General features: G+C 43.2%; 1 protein-coding gene across 1 annotated transcript in view; it reads right to left on the reverse strand.

Moving 5' to 3' along the window:
• Window positions 1–6,345: 6,345 nt before the first annotated feature.
• The window catches only part of LOC115193525 (probable lysosomal cobalamin transporter), a 199,906-nt gene continuing 180,430 nt past the window's right edge, over window positions 6,346–25,821 (reverse strand). Inside the window, exons 16-17 of the mRNA XM_029752229.1 lie at window positions 9,883–9,974; window positions 6,346–7,839 (exon numbers count right to left, since the gene is read on the reverse strand). Coding sequence (XP_029608089.1) covers window positions 7,729–7,839; window positions 9,883–9,974 — 203 coding nt within the window. The 3' untranslated portion in view covers window positions 6,346–7,728. The remainder of the gene's footprint in view (window positions 7,840–9,882; window positions 9,975–25,821) is intronic.

Consider the following 25,821-nt stretch of genomic DNA (forward strand, 5'->3'; position numbering starts at 1 on the left):
CTAACATCGTTGGTGCCGACGTGGATAACAATATCTCTATACTCTCTACACTCGCCAGTTTTAGCTTTAGCCAGCACCATCTTCAGATTGTAGGGGTAAAGTGACAAGGCAACAGGATAGATAATAGACTGAGCTGTAGCAGCAGCGTATGTGGACCAGTAGCAGTAACAGCAGGGTATGTGGTGTGCGAGTGTGTGGTGTCAGTATGCATGTGTGCATGTTATGTGTGTGTTGGCGGATGTAGTGTGTGTAATGCTTGTTGAGGTGTCAGTGTAAGTATGTGTGAGTGAGTGGGTGGAGTCCAGAGTCAGTGCAAGAGAGTCTGGGACCAGGCTACAAGACAATACAAACAGATCTAGGACCAGGCTACAAGACAACACAAACAGATCTGGGACCAGGCTACAAGACAATACAAACAGATCTAGGACCAGGCTACAAGACAACACAAACAGATCTGGGACCAGGCTACAAGACAACACACACAGATCTGGGACCAGGATACAAGACAACACAAACGGATCTGGGACCAGGCTACAAGACAACACGAACAGATCTGGGACCAGGCTACAAGACAATACAAACAGATCTAGGACCAGGCTACAAGACAACACAAACAGATCTAGGACCAGGCTACAAGACAACACAAACAGATCTGGGACCAGGCTACAAGACAACACAAACAGATCTGGGACCAGGCTACAAGACAACACAAACAGATCTGGGACCAGGCTACAAGACAATACAAACAGATATGGGACCAGGCTACAAGACAACACAAACAGATCTGGGACCAGGCTACAAGACAACACAAACAGATCTGGGACCAGGCTACAAGACAACACAAACAGATCTAGGACCAGGCTACAAGACAACACAAACAGATCTAGGACCAGGCTACAAGACAATACAAACAGATCTAGGACCAGGCTACAAGACAACACAAACAGATCTGGGACCAGGCTACAAGAAAAAAATATATATATATATATAATAATAATAATATATAGTACCAGTCAAAGGTTTGGACACACCTGCTCATTCAAGGGTTTTTCTTAATTTTTACTATTTTCTACATTGTAGAATAATAATCAAAACTATAAAATAACACATATGGAATCATGTAGTAACTAAAAAAAGAGTAAAACAAATCAAAATATATTTTTGATTCATCAAAGTTACCACCCTTTGCCTTGATGACAGCTTTGAACACTCTTGGCATTCTCTCAACCAGCTTCATGAGGAAGGATTTCCCACTTATGCTGAGCACTTGTTGGCTGCTTTTCCTTCACTCTGTGGTCCAACTCATCCCAAACCATTTAAATTGGGTTGAGGTCAGGTGATTGTGGAGGCCAGATCATCTGATGCAGCACTCCATCACTCTCCCTCTGAGGTCAAATAGCCCTTATACAGCCTGCAGGTGTGTTTTTGGTCATTGGCCTGTTGAAAAACAAATGATAGACCCACTAATCGCAAACCAGATGGGATGGCGTGTCGCTGCAGAATGCTGTGGTAGCCATGCTGGTTAAGTGCGTTGAATTCTAAATAAGTCACTGACCGTGTCACCAGCAAAGCACCCCCACACCTCCATGCTTCACGGTGGGAACCACACAAGCAGAGATCATCCGTTCACCTACTCTGCGTCTCACAAAGACATGGCGGTTGGAACCAATAATCTGAAATTTGGACTGATCAGACCAAAGGACAGATTTCCACCGGTCTAATGTCCATTGTTTGTGTTTCTTGGCCCAAGCAAGTCTCTTCTTATGATCGGTGTCCTTTAGTAGTGGTTTCTTTGCAGCAATTTTAACTGATTCACGCAGTCTCCTCTGAACAGTTGATTTTGAGATGTGTCTGTTACTTGAACTCTGTGAAGCATTTATTTGGGCTGCAATTTCTGAGGCTGGTAACTCTAATGAACTTATCCTCTGCAGCAGAGGTAACTCCGGGTCTTCCTTTCCTGTGGCGGTCCTCATGAGAGCCAGTTTCATCATAGCGCTTCATGGTTTTTGCGACTGCACTTGAAGAAACTTTCAAAGTTCTTGACATTTTCCCGATTGACTGACCTTCATGTCTTAAAGTAATGATGGACTGTCATTTCTCTTTGCTTATTTATGCTGTTCTTGCCATAATATGGGCTTGGTCTATTACCAAATAGGGCTATCTTCTGTATACCACCCCTACCTTGTCACAACACAACTGATTGGCTCAAACGCCTTAAGAAGGAAAGAAATTCCAAAAATGTACTTTTAACAAGGCACACCTGTTAATTGAAATGTATTCCAGGTGACTACCTCATGAAGCTGGTTGAGAGAATGCCAAGAGTGTGCAAAGCTGTCTTCAAGGCAAAGGGAGGCAACTTTGATGAAACTCAATTAGAAAATATATATTGTTTAACATTTTCTGGTTACTACACGATTCAATATGTGTTATTTCATAGTTGTGATGTCTTCACTATTATTCTACAATCTGTAAACAATTGTTGGAAAGATTACTTGTGTCATGCACAAAGTAGATGTCCTAACCAACTTGCAAAAACTATAGTTTGTTAACAAGAAATGTGTGGAGTGGTTGAAAAATGAGTTTTAATGACTACAACATAAGTGTATGTAAACTCCCGACTTCAATTGTACATCATGTACCATACATCTCCCAACAAGACATCACTATCACAGTATAATATACATCGTGTACCATACATCTCCCAACAAGACATCACTATCACAGTATAATATACATCATGTACCATACATCTCCCAACAAGACATCACTATCACAGTATAATATACATCATGTACCATACATCTCCCAACAAAACATCACTATCACAGTATAATATACATCATGTACCATACATCTCCCAACAAGACATCACTCACACAGTATAATATACATCATGTACCATACATCTCCCAACAAGACATCACTATCACAGTATAATGTACATCATGTACCATACATCTCCCAACAAGACATCACTATCACAGTATAATATACATCAGGTACCATACATCTCCCAACAAGACATCACTTATCACAGTATAATATACATCATGTACCATACATCTCCCAACAAGACATCACTATCACAGTATAATATACATTGTGTACTCTTTCTGGTAATAATGATTGAAACTGGAAGACGTTTAGATAACGTGTAGGGTACATCTTGTCCAAGCAACTGAGAATGTGTCATGGCAACCTATAAATGTACAACATTTTGTAACAGATTCAGACGTTAAGGCCATAATGCTTGTAGCTTTATGTTTCTTTTCATGTGATATACAAGAGCCTTACAACACTATTGGCTATTGAAAAATGCGGAAAAAAGTTGACCCCAAAAGCCAAGATAGATAATGTAATGTAAGGTAATGTGAAACCAATGGGCCTCCAGCAACGTTGTGAAAGATTAGCTGTTCATCCATCCACAATACATGTAATAACAGTCCATCTTTTTTTCAGCTCAGTGAAGTTAGAGTCCATTACTGTGTCGAATACCAGCAATCCTTCCATTCATCAGTTCATCAAACAATAAGGATGTTATTCAGTGAAAGGCAACATGTCAAAGTTGTCGAGTTGATTTAACTGGGGGAACCACTAACCCCATGCTGGTCTCTCAAAGGAACAACACAAATGGACCTATTTTTAAGTGTAGTGATCTCAGCCAGCCTGTTTGTGAGTACTGCAAGCTCTGGGGTCTGTAAAAACCATGAAGAAAACATCTCTGAGCATAGCCTAAAGGTCCCTCTGGTCAGGATGTCTGTTGTAGAAGATGGACTTTGAGTGTCTCTCATAGTGAGAAAGGTATTCTTCAGTCTCTGTCCATCCCAAAGGACCACAACAATAGAATAGAAAACTGGACAAACAAGAATAAACAAACGTGACCTGTGCAGAATATTGAAATATTAAGTCACTTTCTAAGTGTGTTCTAAAACAGAAACTTCACTGTGCATTTTTATGTGTGTATTGTTTTGTATTATTAGTATTACTGCACTGTTGGAGCTAGAAATATAACCATTTCACCTGCAATAAATAACATCTGAAAATATATGTGCATGAACCAATAAACTGTGATTTGATTTGAGCCTTATCTTGTTTTCCCTTGTCAGTATTTCTGTCTCACCTTTGACCCCCTATCTCAAATGAAAGATGACCTTCAGTGTCTTATGAAAAATCTATCAAAAAAGCCTGTGGATGGAATGGGCTCATTGTTCCATAACTCAACAAAACCACACAATATTAAAGGATGATCATAAAAGAAGAGTTATTACTGTAGGAACAGTTGTTATTTCCTCCAAGGTGATGCTAGGTAAAGCTAGAGAGTTCTACATAGGCTGTGTTAACACAGAAAGCCCAAGTCTGATCTTTTGCCACAAAATTGGTATTTTTACCCATCAATCAGATCTTTAATCAATCAGATAAAAAATATGTCCAAAAGATCAGAATTGGGCTGCCTGTGTAAACACATCCATAGTGCTTGTTATTTGTTCTCCAGGTCCTTCTCATCTGTTGTGTGTGTTTCATGTTCTCACCTGGAACAGATGTGTGATTCATGTCACAGTGCAGTGCATTCTTGGACCAACCAACCAACCAACCAACCAACCAGATATCAGATAACTGAGCTGCTTCAGAGAATGAAGAGGGTGTATCAGTGTACAGGAGATAGTGGAAAGTTAACATCTTAAAACCTGTCTTTTTATCTATAGTATGTAGCTCCAGGGATCACCACTGTGTACAGGAGATAGTGGGATGTTAACATCTTAACACCAGTCTTTTTATCTATAGTATGTAGCTCCAGGGATCACCACTGTGTACAGGAGATAGTGGAAAGTTAACATCTTAACACCAGTCTTTATCTATAGTATGTAGCTCCAGGGATCACCACTGTGTACAGGAGATAGTGGAAAGTTAACATCTTAACACCAGTCTTTATCTATAGTATGTAAGTATGTAGCCCCAGGGATCACCACTGTGTACAGGAGATAGTGGAAAGTTAACATCTTAACACCAGTCTTGTTATCTATAGTATGTAGCCCCAGGGATCACCACTGTGTACAGGAGATAGTGGAAAGTTAACATCTTAACACCAGTCTTTATCTATAGTATGTAAGTATGTAGCCCCAGGGATCACCACTGTGTACAGGAGATAGTGGAAAGTTAACATCTTAACACCAGTCTTGTTATCTATAGTATGTAGCCCCAGGGATCACCACTGTGTACAGGAGATAGTGGAAAGTTAACATCTTAACACCAGTCTTGTTATCTATAGTATGTAGCTCCAGGGATCACCACTGTGTACAGGAGATAGTGGAAAGTTAACATCTTAACACCAGTCTTGTTATCTATAGTATGTAGCTCCAGGGATCACCACTGTGTACAGGAGACAGTGGAAAGTTAACATCTTAACACCAGTCTTGTTATCTATAGTATGTAGCTCCAGGGATCACCACTGTGTACAGGAGATAGTGGAAAGTTAACATCTTAACACCAGTCTTTATCTATAGTATGTAAGTATGTAGCCCCAGGGATCACCACTGTGTACAGGAGATAGTGGAAAGTTAACATCTTAACACCAGTCTTGTTATCTATAGTATGTAGCCCCAGGGATCACCACTGTGTACAGGAGATAGTGGAAAGTTAACATCTTAACACCAGTCTTGTTATCTATAGTATGTAGCTCCAGGGATCACCACTGTGTACAGGAGATAGTGGAAAGTTAACATCTTAACACCAGTCTTGTTATCTATAGTATGTAGCTCCAGGGATCACCACTGTGTACAGGAGACAGTGGAAAGTTAACATCTTAACACCAGTCTTGTTATCTATAGTATGTAGCTCCAGGGATCACCACTGTGTACAGGAGATAGTGGAAAGTTAACATCTTAACACCAGTCTTGTTATCTATAGTATGTAGCTCCAGGGATCACCACTGTGCTGATCCTTCATATTTTATATCTGTGTACAGGCATTAGTACTAGAAGTCATTGATTAAGCGTCACCGTGGTGATGACTAGAAGATAAATAAATACTACAGCTTGCGATGAGTTAGCACTTTTTTATATATACTGTACTGAAGCCAGCTACATGCCATCTTGTAGGCTAATAATGACCACTGTGACAGATTAAATCGATGCACTGGTATCTAGTGCAGTGATGAAAAGTGCATGGTACACAAAATAAGATGGGCCAGCCTCCTTATTATCAACAGTTTTAAAGAGAACACAATAAATATCACTAATGTCTAGTCCTTGAAAAGAAATGGCTCCGCCGACCCCAAGTTAAAGGTCCAAAGCAATTCCTGAATTAACGTTAGAAATTGATAGATTAACAACATAAATACAGCAATAATCAATTCAGAATTCATATTTTATTCCAAATTCATAAAGTAAATTGACATCGTGATCAGTAGTCAAGTGATATTATGCTCAGTTCATGTTAAGATAACTTTACAGCAAATCAATCCATCAATGCAATAACAGATAGTCAAGTTAAGCACAACCAAACACGACCAAAATCAGGAATAAGAGAATATATATTTTAACTCAGCAATGTGCATTATCAATATGGTATCAAATACATGTCCATATTTGTTGCTTTAAGTTAACATGCTGAATGTGCTAAGTTAGTAATCTTAAAAATAATAAATCTGTTAAAGGCTAAAATAAACATTTATCCAGCCATATATTACAGAAATATACATGACAACAAAAATGTGCTGAGTTAAAATAAGAAACAAAGTAAGCCTGGAATATGTTTCCTCAACAACATCTTCTCTTTTCAGGATCCAAAACATCCAGTATCACAGGGTAAAGCTTGTTTAATAACCCACCGTTTGGTTATCAACCAAGGATCTTTCTTAGGGTTGCAAAATGTTGCTAACTTTCCCCAAATTACCAGGTTTTTTTAATGTATTTTTATTCCCGATTTGAAGATTCCCAGAATAGTGAGGGAAATAAGCAGGAAATTCAGAATCCCCTCATTTTGGAAAGATACCAGAATTTTGCAACACTAAATCTTTCTTTTTGGAAACATAAAAACACGGAATTGGTGCAGATGACATTTGAAACAACAGGCACATACCCATAGTAATACAAAGAGGGTTGCATCTCAAATGGCACACTATTCCCTATATAGTGCACTTCTTTTGACCAGGGTCCAATAGGGCTTTGGACAAAAGAAGTGCACTATATATGAAATAGGGTGCCATTTGGGATGCACACAGGGTTTACATACTGCTTTGAACAAAGACACCTGACTGAACAAAGAACCAAAAAGTTGCCCTAATACGAAAAAAGCAACCTCACAATCCCTCTCTCCCGTTATAATAAATCAGTGTCAACACAACGTTGTGTAATATTAACCAATCTCAGGCAGAAACCAGAAAACAAAAGTTCAAATTAAAGTTTTATTGTATTGTATGAACAATCCAAATGTCAAATTCTTATGTTATAGCAAACCAGTTGTAACAGAAACCAATCCGGTTTAAATGTCTCCTGGTCCATGCAGGTAGCAGACCTGGGTCATATTCATTAGGGCACACTGTTTAAAATCATTTCAAATACTTAAAATGTATTTGATTAAGCTTGCCTTTTGCAGGTGAACCCATAGAAAAGTCCAGAACATGCAAACCCCGCCCACCTGGTACTCCCAGGCAGGCTAAAGCAAATGCTCAAAAGTATTTAAAAGATTTCAAACAGTATTTGAACCCAGGTCTGGCAGGCTGTGGTCTCGTCAGTGGACGTATTCGTCTTCACTCATGTCAGAGTCGTCTGCCTCCACCTCTCCTTCGATCACTGATTTCTTCCCCTTACAACATGACACCAACAGGCCGATGAGGAAAACCTACAGGTGGAAAACATGGAAAGTTACAATCAATTAATCAAACACCACCAGGCCAATGAGAAGAACCTACAGGTGGAAAACATGGACATTTACAATCAATCAAACACCACCAGGCCAATGAGGAGAACCTACAGGAGGAGAACATGGACATTTACAATCAATCAAACACCACCAGGCCAATGAGGAGAACCTACAGGAGGAAAACATGGACATTTACAATCAATCAAACACCACCAGGCCAATGAGGAGAACCTACAGGAGGAAAACATGGACATTTACAATCAATCAAACACCACCAGGCCAATGAGGAGAACCTACAGGAGGAAAACATGGACATTTACAATCAATCAAACACCACCAGGCCAATGAGGAGAACCTACAGGTGGAAAACAGGGACATTTACAATCAATCAAACACCACCAGGCCAATGAGGAGAACCTACAGGAGGAAAACATGGACATTTACAATCAATCAAACACCACCAGGCCAATGAGGAGAACCTACAGGAGGAAAACATGGACATTTACAATCAATCAAACACCACCAGGCCAATGAGGAGAACCTACAGGTGGAAAACAGGGACATTTACAATCAATCAAACACCACCAGGCCAATGAGGAGAACCTACAGGAGGAAAACATGGACATTTACAATCAATCAAACACCACCAGGCCAATGAGGAGAACCTACAGGAGGAAAACATGGACATTTACAATCAATCAAACACCACCAGGCCAATGAGGAGAACCTACAGGTGGAAAACAGGGACATTTACAATCAATCAAACACCACCAGGCCAATGAGGAGAACCTACAGGTGGAAAACATGGACATTTACAATCAATCAAACACCACCAGGCCAATGAGGAGAACCTACAGGGGGAAAACATGGACATTTACAATCAATCAAACACCACCAGGCCAATGAGAAGAACCTACAGGAGGAAAACATGGACATTTACAATCAATCAAACACCACCAGGCCAATGAGGAGAACCTACAGGAGGAAAACATGGACATTTACAATCAATCAAACACCACCAGGCCAATGAGGAGAACCTACAGGTGGAAAACATGGACATTTACAATCAATCAAACACCACCAGGCCAATGAGGAGAACCTACAGGAGGAAAACATGGACATTAACAATCAATCAAACACCACCAGGTGGAAAACAGGGAACATATGGAAATAAGTAATGGGCCATCTCCCAATACCCATACTAGCGTACTATATAAATAGTATGTGATAAAATAAAGTTTTATAGTATGTGAAATTTAGAAAATAGTATTCTGATTGCGTTGTGATTGCGTTGACTCCAACCATTCGTTCATTTTGGTACAGCAGGTCAATCTATCTGATTATCAGCTGTCGTCAAACACGTGAGTCAGAAAAGACCAATGAATTCTACTAGATCAAACGCCGAAATGAGTATGCAGTTTAAGTAAATGAGTATGCGGTTTAAGTAAATGAGTACGCAGTTTAAATAAATGAATACGCAGTTTAAATAAATGAGTACGCGGTTTAAGTAAATGAGTACGCAGTTTAAGTAAATGAGTATGCAGTTTAAGTAAATGAGTACGCAGTTTAAATGAGTACGCGGTTTAAGTAAATGAGTACGCGGTTTAAGTAAATGAGTATGCAGTTTAAGTAAATGAGTACGCAGTTTAAATAAATGAGTACGCGGTTTAAGTAAATGAGTACGCAGTTTAAGTAAATGAGTATGCAGTTTAAGTAAATGAGTACGCAGTTTAAATAAATGAGTATGCGGTTTAAGTAAATGAGTATGCAGTTTAAATAAATGAGTATGCGGTTTAAGTAAATGAGTATGCAGTTTAAGTAGGACGCTAGTATGGGGGTCATCTTTAATGTCCAAACAATTTAATCAATCAATCAATGAATTGCAGCTATAATTCTAGCAGACTAAGCAGTACTCAGTAAATCTGATCTGCCTTTACACTATAAATTGCACTTATAGTTACACCATCGGTGATATTTTTGCAAGAACATTGTCAATCAAATCTTTGAGTTTCCAACACATACCCCGATAAACGCCCAGTTACCAAAGTAGTAGATGGTACTGAAGAACCAGAACTTGTGGAGGAAAAGGTACGATCTCGTCACAGTGCATTCGTCTGAAAAAGTGACAAGACAAAAAAATAGAAAGAACATAATTGAGTGTTTGCTAACACTGCATTAGTTTGACATCAACAGATAATCTTAGTTCTCTAAACTTAGTTTAGACTCAAGTTGTGTGTGTTTGGAACGACAAATGAATATTAAATGACACAAAAACAAACATATATTTATATTTGTATGTTTCAACAGCACAACATGGCCAGCCTTAGGAGTTCACTTAAGTCACTATGGCTGCGTTTACACAGGCAGCCCAATTCTGATCTTTTTTTCAATAATTGGTCTTTTGACCAATCAGATCAGGTCATTTGGGCAAACAATCAGAATTGGCTTGCTTGTGTAAATGCAGCCATTATGTCTTTAAACGTTAAAGGATCTTTTCCTGGGAGCAATTAACTGCATTATACTAACTAGTAGTGACCCAACACCCCACCATTACAGTAGCCCCAAGAGACGCCTCCGACATTAATCATTATACTAACTAGTAGTGACCCAACACCCCACCATTACAGTAGCCCCAAGAGACGCCTCCGCCATTAATCATTATACTAACTAGTAGTGACCCAACACCGCCACCATTACAGTAGCCCCAAGAGACGCCTCCGACATTAATCATTATACTAACTAGTAGTGACCCAACACCCCACCATTACAGTAGCCCCAAGAGACGCCTCCGACATTAATCATTATACTAACTAGTAGTGACCCAACACCGCCACCATTACAGTAGCCCCAAGAGACGCCTCCGACATTAATCATTATACTAACTAGTATTGACCCAACACCGCCACCATTACAGTAGCCCCAAGAGACGCCTCCGCCATTAATCATTATACTAACTAGTAGTGACCCAACACCGCCACCATTACAGTAGCCCCAAGAGACGCCTCCGACATTAATCATTATACTAACTAGTAGTGACCCAACACCGCCACCATTACAGTAGCCCCAAGAGATGCCTCCGCCATTAATCATTATACTAACTAGTAGTGACCCAACACCGCCACCATTACAGTAGCCAAAAGAGACGCCTCCGACATTAATCATTATACTAACTAGTAGTGACCCAACACCGCCACCATTACAGTAGCCCCAAGAGACGCCTCCGACATTAATCATTATACTAACTAGTAGTGACCCAACACCGCCACCATTACAGTAACCCCAAGAGACGCCTCCGACATTAATCATTATACTAACTAGTAGTGACCCAACACCGCCACCATTACAGTAGCCCCAAGAGACGCCTCCGCCATTAATCATTATACTAACTAGTAGTGACCCAACACCCCACCATTACAGTAGCCCCAAGAGACGCCTCCGCCATTAATCATTATACTAACTAATAGTGACCCAACACCGCCACCATTACAGTAGCCCCAAGAGACGCCTCCGCCATTAATCATTATACTAACTAGTAGTGACCCAACACCCCACCATTACAGTAGCCCCAAGAGACGCCTCCGACATTAATCATTATACTAACTAGTAGTGACCCAACACCCCACCATTACAGTAGCCCCAAGAGAGGCCTCCGACATTAATCATTATACTAACTAATAGTGACCCAACACCGCCACCATTACAGTAGCCCCAAGAGACGCCTCCGCCATTAATCATTATACTAACTAGTAGTGACCCAACACCGCCACCATTACAGTAGCCCCAAGAGACGCCTCCGCCATTAATCATTATACTAACTAGTAGTGACCCAACACCGCCACCATTACAGTAGCCCCAAGAGACGCCTCCGCCATTAATCATTATACTAACTAGTAGTGACCCAACACCGCCACCATTACAGTAGCCCCAAGAGACGCCTCCGCCATTAATCATTATACTAACTAGTAGTGACCCAACACCCCACCATTACAGTAGCCCCAAGAGACGCCTCCGACATTAATCATTATACTAACTAGTAGTGACCCAACACCGCCACCATTACAGTAGCCCCAAGAGACGCCTCCGACATGAATCATTATACTAACTAGTAGTGACCCAACACCACCACCATTACAGTAGCCCCAAGAGATGCCTCCGCCATTAATCATTATACTAACTAGTAGTGACCCAACACCGCCACCATTACAGTAGCCCCAAGAGAGGCCTCCGACATTAATCATTATACTAACTAGTAGTGACCCAACACCGCCACCATTACAGTAGCCCCAAGAGACGCCTCCGCCATTAATCATTATACTAACTAGTAGTGACCCAACACCCCACCATTACAGTAGCCCCAAGAGACGCCTCCGACATTAATCATTATACTAACTAGTAGTGACCCAACACCCCACCATTACAGTAGCCCCAAGAGATGCCTCCGCCATTAATCATTATACTAACTAGTAGTGACCCAACACCGCCACCATTACAGTAGCCCCAAGAGACGCCTCCGACATTAATCATTATACTAACTAGTAGTGACCCAACACCCCACCATTACAGTAGCCCCAAGAGAGGCCTCCGCCATTAATCATTATACTAACTAGTAGTGACCCAACACCGCCACCATTACAGTAGCCCCAAGAGACGCCTCCGCCATTAATCATTATACTAACTAGTATTGACCCAACACCCCACCATTACAGTAGCCCCAAGAGACGCCTCCGACATTAATCATTATACTAACTAGTAGTGACCCAACACCCCACCATTACAGTAGCCCCAAGAGACGCCTCCGACATTAATCATTATACTAACTAGTATTGACCCAACACCCCACCATTACAGTAGCCCCAAGAGACGCCTCCGACATTAATCATTATACTAACTAGTAGTGACCCAACACCCCACCATTACAGTAGCCCCAAGAGACGCCTCCGACATTAATCATTATACTAACTAGTAGTGACCCAACACCCCACCATTACAGTAGCCCCAAGAGACGCCTCCGACATTAATCATTATACTAACTAGTAGTGACCCAACACCGCCACCATTACAGTAGCCCCAAGAGACGCCTCCGACATTAATCATTATACTAACTAGTAGTGACCCAACACCCCACCATTACAGTAGCCCCAAGAGATGCCTCCGACATTAATTACAGGCCCTGCAGCATCTGTTTGATCCATGATGCTAATGCAACAGCTAATGGGATGTAAGTAGGAGCCATTATCAACCAAATGCAGTAAAAAGACCAGTCAGACCAGAAATTGACATCCTAATGGTTGTCATTGAGATTGATATTCTAATGGTTGTAGGTTTCAGAGTACCTTCTTATGCTTTTAGAAAGCAAAGTAACACCAAAAGCAAGGAAATAGGAAAATAAGAATCCTAGCATCCTACTGCATGTATTTTAGACTCATTAACTGTTGCATACAATGCAACAGTTAATGGGAGGTAAGTAAAGCACTCATAAACCAAAGAACAGAAATCGGCATTTATTTAGCATACTAATGCTTTTAATACCTTCTTATGAGTCAGAAAGGGGTTGGACATTATAACTCCAAAAGCAGGGAAGGGAGATAAACAGCAGAACTTGGTGTGAATCCAGCATCCTAATGCATTTATATTAGACTACCTTCTTATGTATGAGTCAGTGTGTGAGGGGTTGGAGAACTGGCAAAGTAACAACTAACTAACTCCACTGTGTCCACAGGCAATATTCTGAATCCACGGCGAGGCTGATGGAACAGGTTTAAGAACGTTTCACATCAAGTGTCACTATGAGGTTATGATAAAGCAGTGTGATTGGACCCTGTAAAAGGAACATACTCAAGCCTTTATTATATTTTAATATCTTTGCTTTTAGTCAATGTTATTATTCTAGTTAAGAGTTTACTTAAAATGAGAGTTCCTCACTACAGTATGTAGCAATGTATTCCATGAAATGGGAATATGGAGGTATTCACTTGTAGGTTTTGTTTTCCATGTTGAAGAAATGTTGTTGTAAGAAACAATAGGGTGAGTTGGAAGGTTTCAACTGTCAATGAAAGTCCATAAGAAAGACACAGTGGCAGTGGGTGTATGATTAAGTGTGCCACAGCAATCACTTGCAGTGTGGTCAGGTGACACAGAGAGGGACTTAGGGAAATTGCAGTTGGCTCAGAACAGGGCAGCACGGCTGGCACTTAAAAGTACACGGAGAGCTAACATTAACAATATGCATGTCAATCTCTCATGGCTCAAAGTGGAGGAGAGACTGACTTCCTCACTACTTGTTTTTGTAAGAGGTGTTGACAAGTTGAATGTACCAAGGTGTCAGGCACCCATGCATACCCCACAAGACATGCCACCAGAGGATTATTCACACTCCCCAAGTCCAGAACAAACTATGGGAGGCACACAGTACTACATAGAGCCATGACTACATGGAACTCTATTCCACATCAGGTAACTGATGCAAGCAGTAGAATCAGATTTAAAAATCAGAAAAAGAGACACCTTATGGAACAGCAGGGACTGTGAAGAGACACACACAAAGGTACAGACACACACATACATTGTAATATTGTTGTATGGTGGAATTAAACATTGTGCATTGTAGATATGTAGTGGTGTAATAATGTCATATGATGTACGTTTTATCTTTTGTGTTATATGTAATGTAAGTGCCGTAATGTGTTTGAACCACAGGAAGAGTAGCTGCTGCCTTGGCAGGAACTAATGGGGATCCATAATAAACCCCAGGAAGAGTAGCTGCTGCCTTGGCAGGAACTAATGGGGATCCATAATAAACCCCAGGAAGAGTAGCTGCTGCCTTGGCAGGAATTAATGGGGATCCATAATAAACCCCAGGAAGAGTAGCTGCTGCCTTGGCAGGAATTAATGGGGATCCATAATAAACCCCAGGAAGAGTAGCTGCTGCCTTGGCAGGAACTAATGGGGATCCATAATACACCCCAGGAAGAGTAGCTGCTGCCTTGGCAGGAACTAATAGGTATCCATAATAAACCCCAGGAAGAGTAGCTGCTGCCTTGGCAGGAACTAATAGGTATCCATAACAAACCCCAGGAAGAGTAGCTGCTGCCTTGGTGGGAACTAATGGGGATCCATAATAAACCCCAGGAAGAGTAGCTGCTGCCTTGGCAGGAACTAATGGGGATCCATAATAAACCCCAGGAAGAGTAGCTGCTGCCTTGGCAGGAACTAATAGGTATCCATAATAAACCCCAGGAAGAGTAGCTGCTGCCTTGGCAGGAACTAATGGGGATCCATAATACACCCCAGGAAGAGTAGCTGCTGCCTTGGCAGGAACTAATAGGTATCCATAATAAACCCCAGGAAGAGTAGCTGCTGCCTTGGCAGGAACTAATAGGTATCCATAACAAACCCCAGGAAGAGTAGCTGCTGCCTTGGTGGGAACTAATGGGGATCCATAATAAACCCCAGGAAGAGTAGCTGCTGCCTTGGCAGGAACTAATGGGGATCCATAATAAACCCCAGGAAGAGTAGCTGCTGCCTTGGCAGGAACTAATGGGGATCCATAATAAACCCCAGGAAGAGTAGCTGCTGCCTTGGCAGGAACTAATAGGTATCCATAATAAACCCCAGGAAGAGTAGCTGCTGCCTTGGCAGGAACTAATAGGTATCCATAATAAACCCCAGGAAGAGTAGCTGCTGCCTTGGTGGGAACTAATGGGGATCCATAATAAACCCCAGGAAGAGTAGCTGCTGCCTTGGCAGGAACTAATGGGGATCCCTAATAAATACAAATACTTGCATGCAGTCTTATTACCCAAGCAAAGCATTTGCTGTGCAACTGTGTAACTAACGATGGCCCTGTCCTCACTTAAGGCTACAATTTGGGATCTGAGAATCTGTTCAATGGTCATTCCAATTGTTGATATGCACCTGCATTCTTAATAAAAAAATTAAACAATTCCTTATGAATTTGCAAGGGGTTACATTTCCCTAGCCCGTCCCTTAGCTGTATACCAAAACAAGTGGCAGGGCTACCGTTTTGTTGTTTTTCAAATCCCAGAGTGGAACTTTAAGTGCCCCTGTCCTGACTGATGTGCCTTAGAGGGGCTGTTAACTCCGTAGAGGAACCCAGCCTCGGGCTAACTGTGTCACGGTAACTGAAAAAGACTACGACTCTTCTTGTAAAGTAGAAAGCTGTGTCACTGTCACTGTGGATAGGGCTGATCCCTGGATAACTTCCCATGTGAAGTCACAGTCGACAGACTCAAACACCACTCATATGTCATAATGTACTGCAGAGACCTACATGTAATAAACTCAGCAAAAAATAAACGTCCTCTCACTGTCAACTGTGTTTATTTGCAGCAAACACAAAAATGTGTAAATATTTGTATAAACATAACAAGATTCAACAACTGAAACATAAACTGAACAAGTTCCACAGACATGTGACTAACAGAAATGGAATAATGTGTCCCTGAACAAAGGGGAGGGGGGGTCAAAATCAAAAGTAACAGTCAGTAACTGGTGTGGCCACCAGCTGCATTAAGTACTGCAGTGCATCTCCTCGTCATGGACTGCACCAGATTTGCCAGTTCTTGCTGTGAGATGTTACCTCACTCTTCCACCAAGGCACCTGCAAGTTCCCGGACATTTCTGGGGGGAATGGCCCTAGCCCTCACCCTCCGATCCAACAGGTCCCAGACGTGCTCAATGGGATTGAGATCCGGGCTCTTCGCTGGCCATGGCAGAACACGGACATTCCTGTCTTGCAGGAAATCACGCACAGAACGAGCAGTATGGCTGGTGGCATTGTCATGCTGGAGGGTCATGTCAGGATGAGCCTGCAGGAAGGGTACCACATACATGAGGGAGGAGGATGTCTTCCCTGTAACACACAGCATTGAGATTGTCTGCAATGACAATAAGCTCAGTCCGATGATGCTGTGACACACCGCCCCAGACCATGACGGACCCTCCACCTCCAAATCGATCCCGCTCCAGAGTACAGGCCTCGGTGTAACGCTCATTCCTTCGACGATAAACGCGAATCCGACCATCACAACTGGTGAGACAAAACCGCAACTCCTCAGTGAAGAGCACTTTTTGCCAGTCCTGTCTGGTCCAGCGACGGTGAGTTTGTGCCCATAGGCGACGTTGCTGCCGATGATGTCTGGTGAGGACCTGCCTTACAACAGGCCTACAAGCCCTCAGTCCAGCCTCTCTCAGCCTATTGCGGACAGTCTGAGTACTGATGGAGGGATTGTGCGTTCCTGGTGTAACAGGCAGTTGTTGTTGCCATCCTGTACCTGTCCCGCAGGTGTGATGTTTGGATGTACCGATCGGGTGCAGGGGTTGTTACATGTGGTCTGCCACTGCAAGGACGATCAGCTGTCCGTCCTGTCTCCCTGTAGCGCTGTCTTAGGCGTAATTTTTACAAATTATCTTTGAAAGACAGGGTCCTGAAAAAGGGACGTTTCTGTTTTTTCTGAGTTTATGTGGTGTTATGTCATATGTACTGCAGGCTTGTATCTTAGCAACAACCCATCTCATTTGTACTGCAGGCTTGTATCTTAGCAACAACCCATCTCATATGTACTGCAGGCTTGTATCTTAGCAACAACACATCTCATATGTACTGCAGGCTTGTATCTTAGCAACAACCCATCTCATATGTACTGCAGGCTTGTATCTTAGCAACAACACATCTCATATGTACTGCAGGCTTGTATCTTAGCAACAACCCATCTCATATGTACTGCAGGTTTGTATCTTAGCAACAACCCATCTCATATGTACTGCAGGCTTGTATCTTAGCAACAACACATCTCATATGTACTGCAGGCTTGTATCTTAGCAACAACACATCTTATATGTACTGCAGGCTTGTATCTTAGCAACAACACTTCTCATATGTACTGCAGGCTTGTATCTTAGCAACAACACATCTCATATGTAGTGTAAATATCTAGCTAATATAGGATGTTTTAGTCACAGTTAATGTACTGTAAACGTCCATCTACATCTATATAATGTGTTTTAAACACAGAGAGCTGAGGGACTGGATGGGCATGCCAGCAACTGCTGCTGTTTGCTTTAGAATTTAAACAAATAAAAGAATGACTGAAGTTTAAGGAAGAAAACCACAACTTTAACCAACACGATAGAGAAACAGTTTGACTATCATATACTGTGTTGCACTAGAATCTGGCCAGGAGATTTAAGGTGACTTAGAAAAGAAGATCCAACTCACAGAAATCCTTTCTAAGACACACCACGAACCAACCATGCAAACCATCTGAGACTGTCTCTGCAGCTCTAAACAAAGTTCTTTATGTGTGTGTGTGTGTGTGTGTGCAGACAAGGAGAATCCTGGGTAATAGCTAAGCTGCTCTCTAGTCGCCACAGTGCAACAAAAAAGAAAGACAAGAAAAAAATAGCATTTGAAAAGAAGTGGGTAAACTGTGTAATTCACTTGTCTTCAGGGCTGGAGGGCTGAGGTATCCATGACAGGCTAAGGCTGTTGTCCAAATGGAACTCTAGTCCTTACATTCTAAACTACTTCTGATGAGAGCCCTATGGGCCTGGGTCATAAGTAGTGCACTATATAGTACATGCGGTGCAATTTGGGACAGAGCCTAAGAGAGTGGCCAGTCAAGTTGCTCTATTCAGCTCTAAATGGAGAGGAGGAGAGGCACAAAGGAAGAGGAGGAGGATGAGGAGGAGGAGGAGGAGGAGAAAAGTGGAGATAGAGGAGACAGAGAGATTGGCGGTCAGATTGCCCTTAGGCTTCGGAGTTTTCCTATTCTGTCAGAGTTTGGGGAATCCCCAGTCTTACCTGTTGAGCCGGTCCCAGGAAGGGAAAGGTAGGGAGTTTACATGGATAAGAAGGAAATGAAAGTTGTGACATAATAAATAGGGACAGGTACTGTTGGCCAGTGGAATGGGTAGATCTAAAGTACAAACAATGGGATTGGAAACACGCTTTGCCAGTGACTTAAAAATAAACCCAACTCTGGAGAGAAAGCATTCAACAAGGGTCAAGAGATGAGGATGGGATAACATTTGATGTCCATTCTAAAAGCTGGAGATGCAATATAGTAATTAGATATTTAGCTAAATATGGTGCAATATTTGTTCAATATTGTGCTCGGTCCCTGACATAAAATAAAGAACCTAAAATAAAGAAACCAGTGCTTGGAGCCTACTGAAGACGGCTTAGCATGTAATGTAGCAGTTAGCTACGTGTGAAGTATTGTATTGTAGCAGTTAGCTACGTGTGAAGTATTGTAATGTAGCAGTTATGTACGTGTGAAGTATTGTAATGTAGCAGTTATGTACGTGTGAAGTATTGTAATGTAGCAGTTATGTACGTGTGAAGTATTGTAATGTAGCAGTTATGTACGTGTGAAGTATTGTTATGTAGCAGTTATGTACGTGTGAAGTATTGTAATGTAGCAGTTATGTACATGTGAAGTATTGTATTGCAGCAGTTAGCTATGTGTGAAGTATTGTAATGTAGCAGTTATGTTTGTGTGAAGTATTGTAATGTAGCAGTTATGTACGTGTGAAGTATTGTATTGTAGCAGTTAGCTATGTGTGAAGTATTGTATCGTAGCAGTTAGCTATGTGTGAAGTATTGTATTGTAGAAGTTAGCTATGTGTGAAGTATTGTATCGTAGAAGTTAGCTATGTGTGAAGTATTGTATTGTAGCAGTTAGCTATGTGTGAAGTATTATATCGTAGAAGTTAGCTATGTGTGAAGTATTGTATTGTAGCAGTTAGTATTGGCATGTCTCCTTCAGTATGATTTATTGAGTAAATAGCAAGTGCTGTTATCTGGACCGTAAACACATGGTCAACCCTGTGTGTGTGTGAGAGAGAGCCGGACACTGGAGGGAATTAAAATGACCAACCTTTGAAAGTGAAGCTCACTTTACTTAATCAGTTTGATTCTCACATTTCCCATTGATCAAGGAAGCTTACGTAACTGGCCCAATTATTTTTGTGCGGTGATAAAGGAGGCCAACTACCACCACGGATATGTGATGTGCTTTCCTATAACAACATCCACAAAGAAACACTGTGCATTCATCTTCTTGACTTTCGTCAATAACTGATCGTGTTATTATTGTTCGACCATTTCAATAACAGTCAGATAAACACAATTGGTCAGATAAAAATGTGAAAAAAGTGTAAATCATTAACATAGCAAGCACAATACTTATTTAAGCAAGAAAACTACTTCATCTCTTTACATACATTATCAACTCTGCTCCATAGCTCTTAAAAAGGTCCTAGAGGCTCTAGATTTCCCAAACGACGTTGGTAGAGACAGTCAGGATGACCCCACTGACGTTGGTAGAGACAGTCAGGATGACCCCACTGACGTTGGTAGAGACAGTCAGGATGACCCCACTGACGTTGGTAGAGACAGTCAGGATGACCCCACTGACGTTGGTAGAGACAGTCAGGATGACCCCACTGACGTTGGTAGAGACAGTCAGGATGACCCCACTGACGTTGGTAGAGACAGTCAGGATGACCCCACTGACGTTGGTAGAGACAGTCAGGATGACCCCACTGACGTTGGTAGAGACAGTCAGGATGACCCCACTGACGTTGGTAGAGACAGTCAGGATGACCCCACTGACGTTGGTAGAGACAGTCAGGATGACCCCACTGACATTGGTAGAGACAGTCAGGATGACCCCACTGACGTTGGTAGAGACAGTCAGGATGACCCCACTGACGTTGGTAGAGACAGTCTGGATGACCCCACTGACGTTGGTAGAGATAGTCAGGATGACCCCACTGACGTTGGTAGAGACAGTCAGGATGACCCCACTGACGTTGGTAGAGACAGTCAGGATGACCCCACTGACGTTGGTAGAGACAGTCAGGATGACCCCACTGACGTTGGTAGAGACAGTCTGGATGACCCCACTGACGTTGGTAGAGACAGTCAGGATGACCCCACTGACGTTGGTAGAGACAGTCTGGATGACCCCACTGACGTTGGTAGAGACAGTCTGGATGACCCCACTGACATTGGTAGAGACAGTCTGGATGACCCCACTGACATTGGTAGAGACAGTCAGGATGACCCCACTGACGTTGGTAGAGACAGTCTGGATGACCCCACTGACGTTGGTAGAGACAGTCAGGATGACCCCACTGACGTTGGTAGAGACAGTCAGGATGACCCCACTGACGTTTGTAGAGACAGTCAGGATGACCCCACTGACGTTTGTAGAGACAGTCAGGATGACCCCACTGACGTTGGTAGAGACAGTCAGGATGACCCCACTGACGTTGGTAGAGACAGTCAGGATGACCCCACTGACGTTGGTAGAGACAGTCAGGATGACCCCACTGACGTTGGTAGAGACAGTCTGGATGACCCCACTGACGTTTGTAGAGACAGTCAGGATGACCCCACTGATGTTGGTAGAGACAGTCAGGATGACCCCACTGACGTTGGTAGAGACAGTCAGGATGACCCCACTGATGTTGGTAGAGACAGTCAGGATGACCCCACTGACGTTGGTAGAGACAGTCAGGATGACCCCACTGACGTTGGTAGAGACAGTCTGGATGACCCCACTGACGTTGGTAGAGACAGTCTGGATGACCCCACTGACATTGGTAGAGACAGTCTGGATGACCCCACTGACATTGGTAGAGACAGTCTGGATGACCCCTCTGACATTGGTAGAGACAGTCTGGATGACCCCACTGACGTTGGTAGAGACAGTCAGGATGACCCCACTGACGTTGGTAGAGACAGTCAGGATGACCCCACTGACGTTGGTAGAGACAGTCAGGATGACCCCACTGACGTTGGTAGAGACAGTCAGGATGACCCCACTGACGTTGGTAGAGACAGTCAGGATGCCATGGAGATGGAGGAGTGTTGTCTGGCTATGTTGGACGTGTTCTAGTTGTAATTTGTGTATATTTGTATTATATTGTATTTTTGTTGTCTGGCTAGGAGACGTGTCGTGTTGTCTGGGTATGGTAGAGAGATAGGAGACGTGTTGTCTGGGTATGGTAGAGAGATAGGAGACGTGTTGTGTTGTCTGACTATGGTAGAGAGATAGGAGACGTGTTGTGTTGTCTGACTATGGTAGAGAGATAGGAGACGTGTTGTGTTGTCTGGCTATGGTAGAGAGATAGGAGACGTGTTGTGTTGTCTGGGTATGGTAGAGAGATAGGAGACGTGTTGTGTTGTCTGGGTATGGTAGAGAGATAGGAGACGTGTTGTGTTGTCTGACTATGGTAGGGAGATAGGAGACGTGTTGTGTTGTCTGGGTAGGGTAGAGAGATAGGAGACGTGTTGTGTTGTCTGACTATGGTAGAGAGATAGGAGACGTGTTGTGTTGTCTGGCTATGGTAGAGAGATAGGAGACGTGCTGTGTTGTCTGGCTATGGTAGAGAGATAGGAGACGTGTTGTGTTGTCTGGCTATGGTAGAGAGATAGGAGACGTGTTGTGTTGTCTGGGTATGGTAGAGAGATAGGAGACGTGTTGTGTTGCCTGGGTATGGTAGAGAGATAGGAGACGTGTTGTGTTGTCTGACTATGGTAGAGAGATAGGAGACGTGTTGTGTTGTCTGGGTATGGTAGAGAGATAGGAGACGTGTTGTGTTGCCTGGGTATGGTAGAGAGATAGGAGACGTGTTGTGTTGTCTGACTATGGAAGAGAGATAGGAGACGTGTTGTGTTGTCTGGCTATGGTAGAGAGATAGGAGACGTGTTGTGTTGTCTGGCTATGGTAGAGAGATAGGAGACGTGTTGTGTTGTCTGGCTATGGTAGAGAGATAGGAGACGTGTTGTGTTGTCTGGCTATGGTAGAGAGATAGGAGACGTGTTGTGTTGTCTGGGTATGGTAGAGAGATAGGAGACGTGTTGTGTTGCCTGGGTATGGTAGAGAGATAGGAGATGTGTTGTGTTGTCTGGGTATGGTAGAGAGATAGGAGACGTGTTGTGTTGTCTGACTATGGTAGAGAGATAGGAGACGTGTTGTGTTGCCTGTCTAAGTTATGGAGCCATCTGGGGTATTGTGACTGTCCCCGCTGAGCTGCTCCTATCACACTGTTACCTCAAACTGCTGCTTCACACTGATCGAGAATCAGGTCCCCCCTCTTTATTCATTATGATTTAAAGGCTAAACTGATCCTAGATCAGCACTCCTCCTTTCAGATAGTGTGAATAAGGGCCCAGGCATGCGGAGCTGCTCCTATCCCACTGATCTCAGACCAGGCATGGGGTTCTGGTAGTGGTTGGTACCGACAGACAGACACTGGGCTGACTCCATCGGGTTATTGTTTAAACCAAAACGTCCCTTATATTGTTTCTTATTAGGGATATTTACAAATGGAAAACATTTCTTAACATTTAAACTACAATTTTAATATCACAAATTCCATGTGTATTCACAATGCAGCTGTGCTGCTAACAGCAACGGTTTGGGTCTCAAGGTGTGTCCCTTTCAGACGGTGAAGCATTGCACCTTTACCAACATTACTGTACCTCAGTTCCACCTCACAAAGCTTGTATTTCCATCTCATTTAACTTCTCAAAGTATTGTCATACTGTTGCTTGCCTTTCTCTGCCATTTTTCCAACTGTTAACGACCTATAAATCGAGTAGACTCCCAAATAATTGATTCCTCGACTCCTTGCACGTCGACTCCCAATTCTGAGAGTCAAGATTCGATTCCGCTAGGAATCTACTCCTAAGATTCAGCATTTTTGGAACAGAGGAGACTGATTAGTTGCCGTACTTCCGAGAACACAAACATAATGAGGGGCATAGCAACGAGCTAGCGAGGGACGGAGAGAGAAGGGAGGTCTATCAGTATAGACAGGTCAGCCACCAGGCAGACAGTCTGAACCATGACCTAGGTCTATTGATCAGTATAGACAGGTCAGCCACCAGACAGACAGTCAGAACCGTGTACTAGGCCTATCTATCAGTATAGACAGGTCAGCCACCAGACAGACAGTCAGAACCGTGCACTAGGCCTATCTATCAGTATAGGCAGGTCAGCCACCAGACAGACAGACAGTCAGAACCGTGTACTTGGTCTATCTATCAGTATAGGCAGGTCAGCCACCAGACAGACAGACAGTCAGAACCGTGCACTAGGCCTATCTATCAGTATAGGCAGGTCAGCCACCAGACAGTCAGAACTGTGCACTAGGCCTATCTATCAGTATAGACAGGTCAGCCACCAGACAGACAGTCAGAACCATGTACTAGGCCTATCTATCAGTATAGACAGGTCAGCCACCAGACAGACAGACAGTCAGAACCGTGCACTAGTCTATCTATCAGTATAGACAGGTCAGCCACCAGACAGACAGACAGTCAGAACCGTGTACTAGGCCTATCTATCAGTATAGACAGGTCAGCCACCAGACAGACAGTCAGAACCGTGTACTAGGTCTATCTATCAGTATAGGCAGGTCAGCCACCAGAGAGACAGTCAGAACCGTGCACTAGGCCTATCTATCAGAATAGACAGGTCCGCCACCAGACAGACAGTCAGAACCGTGTACTAGGTCTATCTATCAGTATAGACAGGTCAGCCACCAGGCAGACAGTCAGAACCGTGTACTAGGTCTATCTATCAGTATAGACAGGTCAGCCACCAGGTAGACAGTCAGAACCGTGCACTAGGCCTATCTATCAGTATAGGCAGGTCAGCCACCAGACAGACAGTCAGAACCGTGTACTAGGTCTATCTATCAGTATAGGCAGGTCAGCCACCAGGTAGACAGTCAGAACCGTGCACTAGGCCTATCTATCAGTATAGGCAGGTCAGCCACCAGACAGACAGTCAGAACCGTGTACTAGGCCTATCTATCAGTATAGGCAGGTCAGCCACCAGACAGACAGACAGTCAGAACCGTGTACTTGGTCTATCTATCAGTATAGGCAGGTCAGCCACCAGACAGACAGACAGTCAGAACCGTGCACTAGGCCTATCTATCAGTATAGGCAGGTCAGCCACCAGACAGACAGTCAGAACCGTGCACTAGGCCTATCTATCAGTATAGACAGGTCAGCCACCAGACAGACAGTCAGAACCATGTACTAGGCCTATCTATCAGTATAGACAGGTCAGCCACCAGACAGACAGACAGTCAGAACCGTGCACTAGGCCTATCTATCAGTATAGACAGGTCAGCCACCAGGCAGACAGTCAGAACCGTGTACTAGGTCTATCTATCAGTATAGACAGGTCAGCCACCAGACAGACAGTCAGAACCGTGTACTAGGCCTATCTATCAGTATAGACAGGTCAGCCACCAGACAGACAGACAGTCAGAACCGTGCACTAGCCTATCTATCAGTATAGACAGGTCAGCCACCAGACAGACAGACAGTCAGAACCGTGCACTAGGCCTATCTATCAGTATAGACAGGTCAGCCACCAGGCAGACAGTCAGAACCGTGTACTAGGTCTATCTATCAGTATAGACAGGTCAGCCACCAGACAGACAGTCAGAACCGTGTACTAGGCCTATCTATCAGTATAGACAGGTCAGCCACCAGACAGACAGTCAGAACTGTGCACTAGGCCTATCTATCAGTTTAGGCAGGTCAGCCACCAGGTAGACAGTCAGAACCGTGCACTAGGCCTATCTATCAGTATAGGCAGGTCAGCCACCAGGCAGACAGTCAGAACCGTGTACTAGGTCTATCTCTCATTATAGACAAGTCAGCCACCAGACAGACAGTCAGAACCGTGTACTAGGCCTATCTATCAGTATAGACAGGTCAGCCACCAGACAGACAGTCAGAACCGTGTACTAGGTCTATCTATCAGTATAGGCAGGTCAGCCACCAGGCAGACAGTCAGAACCGTGTACTAGGCCTATCTATCAGTATAGACAGGTCAGTCACCAGACAGACAGTCAGAACCATGTACTAGGTCTATCTATCAGTATAGGCAGGTCAGCCACCAG

The sequence above is a fragment of the Salmo trutta genome, chromosome 5 (genome assembly GCF_901001165.1).
Source record: "Salmo trutta chromosome 5, fSalTru1.1, whole genome shotgun sequence".
Classification (NCBI taxonomy): Eukaryota; Metazoa; Chordata; class Actinopteri; order Salmoniformes; family Salmonidae; genus Salmo; species Salmo trutta.